This window comes from Lagopus muta, chromosome 12 (genome assembly GCF_023343835.1).
Source record: "Lagopus muta isolate bLagMut1 chromosome 12, bLagMut1 primary, whole genome shotgun sequence".
Classification (NCBI taxonomy): Eukaryota; Metazoa; Chordata; class Aves; order Galliformes; family Phasianidae; genus Lagopus; species Lagopus muta.
In genome coordinates this window covers 17,853,504-17,865,449 of record NC_064444.1, presented here as the reverse complement: position 1 = coordinate 17,865,449, position 11,946 = coordinate 17,853,504, and the positions used below count along the sequence as shown (strand labels likewise).

The window sequence follows — 11,946 nt, the reverse complement described above, 5'->3', positions numbered from 1 at the left end:
CTGGGGCAATAAAGGTGACTGGAGACCGGGGTGGGCGGGGATGGTAGCGGGGAAGGTGGGGGTGGCATCGGGCAGCACCGGGGACCGCGGCGGCTGCGGGGGGCGGCACCGGGGCAGGTGGTGGTGACACCTGGGCATCGCTGGGACCTGTGCAGCGCCGGGGACCGGGGCGGATGGAGCAGCTCCGGGGCGGGGCGGGCGCTGCGGGGCGGGCCGGGCTCTGCCCCCGCCGTTGTCGGTGACGTCGCGGCGGGGCCGGCGGAGCTGCGGAGCGACGGAGGTGCGGGGCCATGCATCCCCCGGGCAGCGGCACCCCGGCCTCCCCCGGCCCCGCCGCCGTCCCTCCGGCGGGAGCCGAGCTGCTCCGGTGGCAGTGGCAGGAGGTGCAGGTGCCGTGCCTGGTGGCCGCCTGGATCCTGGTGGCCAGCCTGGCCAAGATCGGTGAGTGCCGCCGGGACGGGGGGCTCCGCGGGTGAAGCGGCCCCGGGATGGGCAGCGGTGACAGCTGGGGGGTGGGCTGACACCAGGCTGAAGGGCGGTCCCGCGTCACCCCGGAGGTGACAGCACGGTGCTCGGTGGCCCCTGGAGGGTCACCATTCTTTGCCACGGGGGCGTGATGAGCGGTGACGGAGCAGAGCCTGGCTGGTGACACCCAGGAGGCACGTCGGTGGCCCCCCAGGGTGGGCACACAGGGGACAGCCCGTGGGGTGAGCTGCTGTCAGGGTTGGGAGCGGTGCTGGGTGGTCATCGCCGGTGGGTCACACTGGAGCCACGTGGCACGAAGCGGGCACCCAGGAGGTGTGACAGTGACCTTGAAGCGGGTGTCCTCCTCGAAGTGCTGCTGAGGGAGCGGGGATGCATTAACACCCAGGGCAGGGTGTTGCTGTCACTGTCAGCCGCCCTCCTCCTGCTCCAGCATCACCCAGCCCACGGCTGTGCACCTCGCGCTCCATCCTCCCTCGGCCTTCTCGCAGCTAAACCTCTGCAAGGAATAAATCATGAGCTGAGACATCGAGCCCTCCGCCTGCAGCTGTGCCACCTCCAGCTGCCGAGTGCAGCACAGAGACAGGAGCTCTGGCTCCACGCCTCATTCTCGGGCAGCTCATCTATTTGGGTTTCCCTTGGTGCGTTCCCTTTCCTGCCCCATGTTTGGTTGTGGGCTGAGAGAAGCCACCGTGAGCCACCTGGGTGGGCACAGCTTGGTGCTTGCTGGCAGTGATGTGACAGCAGTATCCCATGGCCTGGGGATGCATCCTACCCCTGCTTCTAGCCCTGGCACTGCTGTGCCCAGGGGTACGGGAGGAGATGGGGACGGGGTCAGAGGGTCCCCAAGGTGGGGTGGCCATGCTGGGTGCTGGGTGCTGGGTGCGGGCTGGTGCAGAAGAGCTGCTGCCAGCTCTCAGCCCTGTGACTGCAGGGGCGGAAGCGTCTTCAGCGCTGTGTGATGGGGAAGTGAAACTGTAGGCTCTTGTTCTTGGAAACCATCACGATGCCGGGGTGCCCCGAGCAAGCAGCAGGCAAATGCCTGAGGCGGAGAAAACCGGGCTGAGTGTTGGCTTCCTGCACAGCGAGGCATCATCCAGGCTCTGCTGCCTTTCCTGCTCTGTTTCCTGCGGGAACGAGGGAAAGGAGAAGTGATGAGCATTGCCCCACAGCCACCTCTCACCCACACAAAGGGCTGCAGGGAAGGGACTGTGGGTCCCGACCTTCTCCCTTTGCATCCAACCCCAACCCCACTGCTCCCAGCACCGATTGGTTTTGGTGTCTCCGAGCCTGCTGGGGCACAATTAGTGGCATGGTGCCGATGGGTCAGTGGTTGGACTTGACGATCTTAGCTTTCTTTTTCAACCTTAATGACTCCGTGATTGACCCTGAGCCCAGTGGGGGGGAGCAGGGTTTGTCCTCGAGTCCCCCCCGATGGCACATCCCGTGCTGGGGATGTCTAGAGCAGGGATGATGCCTCTGAAGTTAATTCACATGTGGCTGAGTTACTGTTGCTGTGGGAACGTTAATGCTGAAATTCTTGCCTAGCGGGTGTAAAATTAGAGCTCTTGCCACCCGTCCCTGCTGCAGAGCAGCTCATGTGCTGGGATTTGCTGTGAGGGCGGCAATGTGCAGAGCAACAAAGCCAGCAGTGTTCCCATGCCCTGGCTGTGTGCATGCAGGGCTTCTCCCATCGATGCTGTGAACTTCTTTGATCAGTGCAGCCTTCCTTCTGGCGGGTTGATTGGCACAAGCAACAGGCTCCTCTCACCCAGAACATTCAGGACTGAGATTTGTGATGGTCTGGAAACTGTGATGTCCCTTTACTTGAGGACGAGGTGCCTGCTGGTTCCTGGTAACGGCTTTAAGTTGCACCAGGGGAGGTTCAGGTCGGATGTTCAGAATAATTTATTCTCCCAAAGAGCAGTGATGCAGTGGCACAGCTCCCAGGGAGGTGGGAGAGTCACCATCCCCGGAGGTGCCCCAGAGCTGTGGGGATGTGGCACTGAGGGACGTGGGCACGGTGGGGGTGGGCTGAGGTTGGGGATCTGAGAGCTCTTTTCCAACCTTAATGACCCTACGATGCCTTCACCTGATGGCCAAGTTGTGCCACAGCCCGGGGTGTCACCAGTGATGACTGCAAGACCTCAGTGGTGGGAGGAGGGAGAAATACAAAGGAATCCGTGGGTTGCCCTGCTGATTTTGCCAAGAGGCTGCAATGATTTGGGTTTACATGGGGACAAGGCTGCCACGAGGAGCATGACCCCACTGCTGGCTGGTGTGACGTGGCCTTGTGCCATCAGGCTCCTTGCCACAGGGCTAATATATGAATATGAGGGTGTGATCAGCTTGCTCCATTAAATACATCCTCTTTCATGGCTTGCTGGAATAAGCTGATTATTGCAAGGATCCCTTCATCTGCAGCTCTCGCATACTTTCTGTTTGCATGCAGGTAGGTCAGCCAGCACTCTGGCCGACGCGCTCGTCGTGCTGCAGTGTTTGCATGCTGATCCACCTGCATGCTCAGACAGCTGCAAACAAGGTCACCCATCACCAGGGCTGAGCGTCTCCATCCCTGTGTGGGGTATGCTGTGTTCCTGTGAGCAGGATGCCTCACTTGAACAGCAGCCAGCACTGCCTGCCAGCACTGCACTAAAAAAGCAAAATGCCCAACTGCTTGGCTTATATGGCAGTGATTTGGGAGGTGGAGGACCTGAGATCCTGATCTGGGACAGGCTCAGAGCAGACAGGCACGTGCAGTAGAGACATGGAAGCCAGTTCCTGAGCTTCTCTCAAGGTTTACGCCATTGGTGAAAAGACCCTGGGCTGGGTAGAGCTGTGGTCCATCCATGGAGTTTGCGGGGAGGGAAGGAGCCCAATGTCCTAAGGTTGATGTCAGACCACAGCACAGCCTTCCTCCTGGTGAGCTGATTGGCACAAGCACCCCATTTAGAGCTTTAGGGACTGGGCTTCGTGGTGGTAGCAGGGCAGCCAAGCGAGCAACTAGCTGGAGGTCTTGTGCTCACATGCACTCGGTGGACCCAGGGTGCTCTGTCCCTGTGCCCATGTGGCTGATGCTCAGTGCTCTGTCCCCATGCCCATGTGGCTGATGCTCAGTGCTCTGTCCCTGTGCCCATGTGGCTGATGCTCAGTGCTCTGTCCCCGTGCCCATCTGGCTGATGCTCACATTCTTCCTTCCTTCAGTGTTCCACCTGTCCAGGAAGGTGACCTCCGTCGTGCCGGAGAGCTGCCTCCTCATCCTGCTGGGGCTGGGCCTGGGCGGCATCGTGTTGGCTGTGGCCAAGAAACCCAAATACCAGCTGGAGCCCAACATGTTCTTCCTGTTCCTCCTGCCCCCCATCGTCCTGGACTCGGGCTACTTCATGCCCAGCCGCTTGTTCTTCGACAACATCGGTGCCATCCTCACCTACGCGGTTGTGGGCACGCTCTGGAACTCCTTCACCACCGGCACGGCGCTCTGGGGCCTGCACCAGGCAGGGCTGATGGGTGGGTGCTGGGGGAGCCCACGTCACCAAAAGGGGGTGGGAAGATGCAAAAGGCTCCCAGATTTACAGCCCTGGCGTGGATCCCTTAGCTTTCAGGAGCTGGGAATGATGTTCTGGCAGGACCAGCAAGTGTGGAGGACAAAGGGGACCTTCTCAGCATCGGGCTGACTCATGGCTTTGCTATTTTTGTCGCCGACCTTGGCTAGCTCTGCTGGCTTGCTGCCGTGTTCCCTGTCCTCGGCTGGAGCTGCTGGCCCTGCTTGGCCTGGGCCTTCTTTTGCGCTCCTCTGAGCCCAGAGGAACCTCTTGGTGCCTGGTCCAAGCACTTCTTCCCTTATGTGCCAAACCCCACGTCACCTTAGGGAGGCCTCAGAGGTCTGATGGCTTGTTTCACCTTCACAGTCCCTCATCTGGGGAGAATGACCCTCCTCACCTCTATGCTTCTGTCCCAGCAGATCCAGGCGTGGAAGCTGGGCTGATGGATTTCCTGCTCTTCGGCAGCCTCATCTCGGCTGTGGACCCTGTGGCAGTGTTGGCAGTTTTTGAAGAGGTCCATGTAAACGAGACCCTCTTCATCATTGTGTTTGGCGAGTCCCTCCTGAATGATGCTGTCACTGTGGTGAGTTGGAGCCAGGGGGGCCCTGCAGTCCTAATGACAACAAGGGTGGTGAGGCACTGCAGCAGGTTGTCTGGAGAAGCTTTGGGTGCCCCATCCCTGGAAGTGTTCAGCATCAGGGTGACGTGGCTTTGGGCAACTTTATGTAGTGGAAGATGGATGAGAGGTAATGGCCTTAAGATGCACTAGGGGAGGTTCAGAGTGGATATTAGGAAAAAAAGTTATTCTCAGGAGTGGTGAGACATTGGAACAGGCTGCCCTGGAAGGTGGGGGAGTCCCCATCCCTGGAGGTGGTCAAGAACCGTGGAGATGGGCAGTGGGCATGGTGGGAGTGAGCTGGAGTTGGACTTCGTTATCTTGGTAATCTTTTCCAACCTGAATAATTCTACTGATTCTGTGTCCTGCCCATGCTATGGGACTGGGCTGGATGACCCATAAGAGTCCCTTCCAACCCAAATCAGTCTGTGATCCTATGAAAACAGAGCTCAATATGGGCCAGGCACTGGAATCCCCCAGATTGGGCAGAGGGTGCAGGTGACCTCCCCAGTCTGGGGGCAACCCCGTGCCACTGGGTCCTTCCACTGTGCTGGCCTCAGGGGAACGCTTGGGTCCATCCTGCCCACCTGTGCTGCCCCTCCCATGGTAGGGAGTTTCTCTGCCATTCCCAAAGGACTTATGTTGCCTGCAGGTGCTGTACAAGGTCTTCAACTCTTTCGTGGAGCTTGGCCCAGCACACATCCATGCCACGGACTACGTGAAGGGGGTAGGTGAGTATGTGCCCTGCCAGCTCTTCCTGTAGCATAGAGAACAGGGGAGGAACATGGGTGCTGTCATGCTGTGGGCAATCACTAAGCCCATCTCAGCCATCATCACTGGATGCTTTGGTGGGGAGTCAGGTGGGAGCACGGGGCTTGGCAAGGGGTCTCACCAAAGGTGCAACCCAACCTCTTCCCCTCAGCTTCCTTCTTTCTGGTGAGTCTGGGGGGCACGGCCGTGGGGCTGCTCTTCGCCTTCCTTCTGGCCCTCATCACACGGTTCACCAAACGTGTGCGCATCATCGAGCCGCTCTTCGTCTTCCTTCTGGCCTATGTTGCCTACCTGGCTGCCGAGATGGTCTCACTCTCCGCCATCCTGGCGTGAGTACTGGGGAGCCCCAGGAAATGAGGGGTGCTCACCATAGGGGTCATGCCAGCTCCTTCTGCCCCTCTGCAGAGTCACCTTCTGTGGGATCTGCTGCAAGAAGTACGTGGAAGCCAACATCTCCCAGAAATCCCGCACCACGGTCAAGTACACCATGAAGACGCTGGCCAGCAGCTCAGAGACCATCATCTTCATGTTTCTGGGCATGTCAGCTGTGGACACTTCCAAGTGGACATGGGACACTGCGCTGGTGCTGGGCACCCTGTTCTTCATCCTGCTCTTCAGAGCTGTGGGTCAGTCTGTCCTGCTGTCCCAGCTATTTTCCTGCCAAAAAGCAGCAGTCTCCAAGAACGGCTCCTGGCTTTGGCTTTGCCTCATCTGTGGGGCTCCGGTGGCATCCCAGACTCTCGTCCTCGTTCTTCTCCAGGTGTTGTCCTCCAGACCTACGTCCTCAACCGCTTCCGCCTCATCCCCCTGGACAGGATTGACCAGGTGGTCATGTCATACGGTGGCCTCCGTGGAGCCGTCGCCTTCGCCCTGGTCATCCTGCTGGACAAGGCAAAGGTGAAAGCCAAGGACTACTTTGTGGCAACGACCATCGTGGTGGTGTTCTTCACTGTCATCGTGCAGGTGAGAATGGGCACTTTGCCCTTGGGGAGCGGCACCGTGGGCAGATGCCAGCCTTGGGGTCTGGAGGAGCACAACCTGGGACATAGGTACCAGGTGTCAGATCCCCACAGTGCCATCACACAGACCCAAAGCACAGTGGGAACATTGCACGTGGCTGTCACTACCAATGGCCCTGGTCACTTTGTGCTCCTTTTGCTCTTAAGCCCTATCCACGCACCCTCTTCCCCTCCCAATCTTTCCCATGCCCTCTCCTGCCATTCCAGGGCCTCACCATCAAACCACTGGTGACGTGGCTGAAGGTGAAACGCAGCGACCACCACAAACCCACACTGAATGAGGAGCTACATGAGCATGTAGGTGTTCCCTGCAGTCCAGGATGAGGCATGCTTAGCCTGGGTCACTCTCCACCACTTTCACCCTTTTCTCCTTCACTCCAGGCCTTTGACCACATCCTGGCAGCAGTGGAGGACATCGTGGGACACCATGGCTACCACTACTGGCGGGACAAGTGAGTGTCTTGTCTGCTGGCATTCAGCTGGACAGGGTGGTATGGCAGCCATGGGGACATCCCAAGGTGGGCAGTCCTGCTGTAGGCAAGGCAGCAGGACCAGGAAGGGGTATGTCTGTCCATCTGCATGGTCCAATGCAAACCGCTGCTCCAGAAGTGTCCTAACGAGAGGTTGGGCAGAGGCGACTCAAGGCACAAGGTGGCATTGCCCAGGCTGGAGCTGCTGCAGGACTGTGGTGGCCGTGATGTCATTGTGCCTCCCCAGACAGAGACACACTGGATACTGAGGAAGGAAGTGTTAAAATTTTGAGTGTTTGTCTGCAGAATTGCAACAGGAAAAGCGTGCAGAGAGCCTGCTTCCTGGAGGGAAGCTCTGTCTGGGCAGCTGCACCAGCTCCAGCCCTGCGCCCGTCACTGGGTCTCCGGTTTCCCCTTGGCTTGGGGACAACGTGGCAGCATGTCCTGTCCCCTCCTATTGTCCTCTGCCAGGGTGTTCCCAGGCACAGCCTTCTCTCCCAATGCTTTGGGCACTTTGGACTTTGCATGGGAAAACGTCCAATGACCACCGTATCCATCCGTCCATGCATCCATCCATGCATCCATGCATCCATCCATCCATCCATCCATCCATCCATCCATCCATCCATCCATCCATCCCCTGTGGGACTTTAGCCACCCACATGTCCATCTTGCTGCAGGTGGGAGCAGTTTGACAAAAAGTACCTGAGCCAGCTCCTGATGAGGAAATCTGCCTACAAGCTGCGGGATGAGATCTGGGATGTCTACTACAAGCTGAACATCCGCGATGCCATCAGCTTTGTGGACCAGGTAGGGGTGTGTGGTGGGAGCTGGGTCCCACTGGATGAGGTGGTGGGAACCCCTCCAGACCGTCTCTGTCACTCCCCCAGGGTGGCCACGTGCTGTCAGCTGCCAAGCTGGCGCTGCCCTCCATGCCCAGCCGCACGTCCATGTCAGAGTCGTCGGTTACAAACCTGCTGTGAGTACAAGCATCGCTCTACGCCCTGGCCTCTGGGCAGCACTCCCTGGCTGCATCATCCCTGGGACGGGCATGATCCATCGGGATGAGCCAGATCCATTGGGATGCTCCAATTCCCCAGGAGGGAGAGTGGGAGTGGTGCCTGCCTGGACCTGCAGGTGATCGACACGGTGCGGAGCCGGCGGGACAAGGAGGATGCAGCCATGCACCACGTGCTGCGCGGGAGCCTCTACAAGCCCCGGCGGCGGGTGAGCGCTGCCGCCTGCAGCAGGAGCAGGGATGGAGGGTGCTGCGCGGGGCTGGCTGCTCACCCTGTGTCTCTTTGCCTCTCCCTCGGCCAGTACAAGGCCAGCTACAGCCGTCACTTCATCTCTCCAGATAAACAAGAACGCCAAGATAAAGAAATCTTCCGGCAGAACATGAAGAGGCGCCTGGAGACGTTCAAGTCCACCAAGCACAACGTCTGCTCCTCCAAGAGCAAAGCCAGGCTGAAGGAAAAGGGCAGGAAGAAGGCAAGCGATCCCCAGATTCCTGCTCCCCTACTAGATGTGGGGCAGTGAGGTGCTGCGGGGTCCGTGGTGTGCTGCAGGGCTTTGGCATCTGCAGAGCCTAGGGACGGGGTCGGGTCCCATTCAGATCCCTCTCCCCCTACAGAAAAACACCTCTCTGCCCAGCGATGCACCCAATGGGAGGACGCACAGAAACGTCCCCTGGCAGGAGGCAGGTAAGGAGGGCGCAGGATTGGTTCTCAGAACCTGCAAGGGGACTCGTTGGGGTGGGATGGCAGCAGCATGCTGTCCGTGCTTGGGTTATGCTGGCACCAGATCCTTCTCCCATGGGTGCAGGGGGGCAGCTCTTAGGGTAACCATCCTCCATACACCCCCTGTGTGGCTGCAGCTCCCGTGCTGGTGACGGTCAGCTCTGATGAGGAGGAGAGCGATAGCTCAGAGACAGAGAGAGAGGATGACGAAGGGATCGTGTTCATCGCTCGTGCCACCGATGAGGTCCTGCAGGGAAAGACAACCGCAGGTAGGCATGTCAGTTCTTCCTCTGCCTATGGAGCAAGGTTGGCCTGGGCTTGGCAAGAGCAAAGTGAATGGAGAATGAATGGGAGAGCTGCTCTTCTCTGTGGCCATGGAGGCACAGCAGAGCCTCCAAAATGGGCCAGATCAGAAGGGTCCCCATCAGTACCAGGGTTTGAAAGAACAGGAGCCACACAGTATCCCCCTCTGTCCTTCCTTCTGCACCCCCAGGCAGCTTGGACGTCTGCCCCAGCCCCTGCATCATCCCGCCATCACCCACCTTGGCAGAGAAGGAGCTGCCATGGAAAGGAGACCAGGCTGACCTGGCTGTTTACGTCTCCTCGGAGACCACCAAAATCGTGCCGGTGGATATGCAGAAAGCATGGAACCAAAGCATCTCCTCCCTGGAGAGCATCGCCTCTCCTCCAGGCATCGAGACAGGAGCACAGCACAGGAGGTTCGCCCGCCCCATGCTGGAGAAGCAGCCACAGTCAGCAAGCCAGGCGACGCCGGAGCAGGTCTCACGTTTCCAGTTCCCCAGCCATATATCCAAGAGCAGCAGGTCGAAGAGCGACAGCAGCCCCGAGGGTGTGGAGCAGCAGGAGCTGCAGCCCCTGATGGGCACAGAGGAGCAGGGCAGGGGGCTGCCCCCAGCTGAGCACCGGCGGCTGGCGTTCAGCAGAGCCAGCCACATCTGAAACGCACGGCGTGTGGGGCAGGCTGCCACCCACCAGCTGCTCCATCGCTGTGCTTCGTGAAGCTTCTGCGTGTCTCCTCCAACTCCAGGAGCAGCCAGAGAGCTCTGGGGCTTTGCTCATGCTGATGCGAGGCTGGTAGATAGATGGGCATGATGCTGCGAGAGCAGGCACCAGTCCCATCCAGCCAGGGGGGCACAGACCCCGCATCTGGCTCTCTTGTTCTTTGGTCTTTGTCTCCTGTATCGCAGCACTGGGAGGCCAGAGGTGTTCCTCCCAGAGGTGGTCTTGATGCCACTGTGGCTGTGCCAGCGTGAGGTTTGGGGTTCTGGCTGATGGGCTCCTCCAGCTGACCCTCCAGCCTCTGCAGGAGGCTGCTGCACAACAGCCCATCCCCATCCAGCCTCTGGCTTCCAGGAACTGGGTTGCTCAGAGCGCGTTGGGAGAGCAGAGATCGGCCCCCTTCCTCGGCAGCTCCGTCCCCTGGGTTCTGGAGGCACTGCAGAAGCAAAGCCATGACCTTCTCAGGACTGAGGTTTGGCTCCACCAGGAGCCAGGCTGCATACGCACAGGGACACTTCTGGCACTCGTTTGGCTGTGCCAGCCCCACACTGCTCACCCAGGTGTGCTCCCCATGGCTGCAGCATTCTGTTTTCTGGCTTTACTAGGAGACAGCAGCCCTGCATGGCACCCTTCATTCTGCCTGCATCCCAGTCCCTCTAGTTGCCTGGGGCTCGTCACCTGGGAAGGCACCCAGGGGAGCAGCAGGGCTGGATGGTAAAGCAGGAACAGGGGAGATGGTGAGAGCAGATGGGTGAGAGCTGAGTGCATCCACAAAGCTCTGCCCCGGCACCTGCCCCCCAGCCACCCAAGAGGGACCCCAGGATCTTGTTCCCCAAGATCTGCTCAGAGCTCAGTGTAGTTGGAGTGGGGATGCTCCAATCTGGGCTGCTAACACCTAACAGCAAGCACATGGCTGCCCATTGCAGCTCCCTGGGGTGCTGGGTCTGCAGGCATCGGGATGCTTCGATGCACTGGGTGAATGAGCCCAGCATGGGTCGGGCAAGGCAGCGGCACCCGGTACTGCTAGCAAGGCCGTTCTGCTCTGTACCTGCCCTGCCAACTGGAGCATGAGGTTTTTAAAAGGTTTTTATATAGTTTTGCATTTCTTGTATGCCTTATTCCAGTTTTGATTTCTGATATTGGGCCATACTAAATCTCTAGCTGGGTCAGTGTTTTTTCTGTAGCCGTGGGCACCACGAACAACTCCAGACTTAGTATCTTATTTGCAAGAATATTGTTTTAATGTGAAACTATATGCAGAGTATTTTGTAATGTTCAATAAATCAGAGTTGGAGCAGGTGGCACGGTCTGGACTCAGGGCTTGCTGGGGACCTCTGCGTGCTTTGCTTCCTCCGGGTTGGGTTTGCGGCCCCTCCTGCACCCGTGGGGTTTTGTCAGTGCTTATTCTCCTCCTCCAATCTCTGTCTTTCCCTTTCCTGCCTGCACAGAGCTGTTCCTTCCAGCACAGCACAGTTCCATCCCTTTCAGCCTAAAAATACCAAAGTGCCTCAGTGGAAAAACACAAAAACCGGGCCAAACCACGAGCACATGTGCCCAAACCTCTGCTTCTCCAGGACGCAGAGAGGCTCAACAAATTAGCTGCTTGTCAGGCTGCAACCCAGAACATACAGCCCTCCGACTGTTATTATAAGCAACCCCATCCTGGAGCTGTCTGACTGCTGCAGACCATTCTGCACACAGGCTTCTCCCAGCACTGCCATTAGATCTGCACATTTTTTCCACAGTGATTTACTTTCTCCGATGCTTGGCTCCCCCAGTTTCCCCCTTTTCCCAGAACTTGTGAAGTCAGCAGAGGCTGCGAGGCAGTGCCAGCAGTGGGGCATCGGCAGGATGCGAGAGCCGAGCTGCGGGTGAGGGGTGGTGTTGGCCATCTCCCAGGTCAGCACTGCACAGCGTCTCAAAACCATGGCCTTCCTATGGCACCATGACTACTGGGCTCCTAGGTAAGCTTCAGAAATAGAACAAACCCGTATCTTGTTCTGAGGAGCCCCAAATCAGAGCTGGCACGCAGCTAGGCATCAAACTGAAGGGAAGAATCCTTTTCTTGAACTGCCGGCTTCATGTTCTCTGTTGTAGCAAGGGTGCTGTTGACCCACAGGACACCTCGCACTCTTCTTCGTTCTGCTCCATCTCTGCAGCACTTCTGATTCCCTCATGTGATGTTTGCAGAATGACCTACACAGGCGTCAGCGGTGGGAAGCTGCTGAATGGGCATCCAGCTTCTCACCTCCCACTCCTCCCCAGGTTTTTCAGCAAGCACAAAGC

The 11,946-nt window shown here is 58.5% G+C and overlaps 1 protein-coding gene across 2 annotated transcripts; it reads left to right on the top strand.

Moving 5' to 3' along the window:
• Nucleotides 1-249: 249 nt before the first annotated feature.
• On the top strand, nt 250-10,950 carry SLC9A5 (solute carrier family 9 member A5). Of its 2 annotated transcripts, none has more exons than XM_048958879.1 (16): nt 250-441; nt 3,688-3,990; nt 4,445-4,608; nt 5,294-5,372; nt 5,564-5,741; nt 5,818-6,038; nt 6,173-6,375; nt 6,639-6,728; nt 6,813-6,883; nt 7,582-7,711; nt 7,792-7,880; nt 8,002-8,128; nt 8,222-8,392; nt 8,535-8,604; nt 8,778-8,909; nt 9,134-10,950. In XM_048958879.1, the coding sequence occupies exons 1-16, from the start codon at nt 291-293 to the stop codon at nt 9,598-9,600; spliced, it is 2,646 nt and encodes an 881-aa protein (XP_048814836.1). In that variant the 5' UTR covers nt 250-290; the 3' UTR covers nt 9,601-10,950. The 2 variants fall into 2 exon arrangements, with proteins under 2 accessions (XP_048814836.1, XP_048814834.1); XM_048958877.1 differs by having other exon boundaries at nt 4,442-4,608.
• The last annotated feature ends 996 nt before the right edge of the window (nt 10,951-11,946 follow it).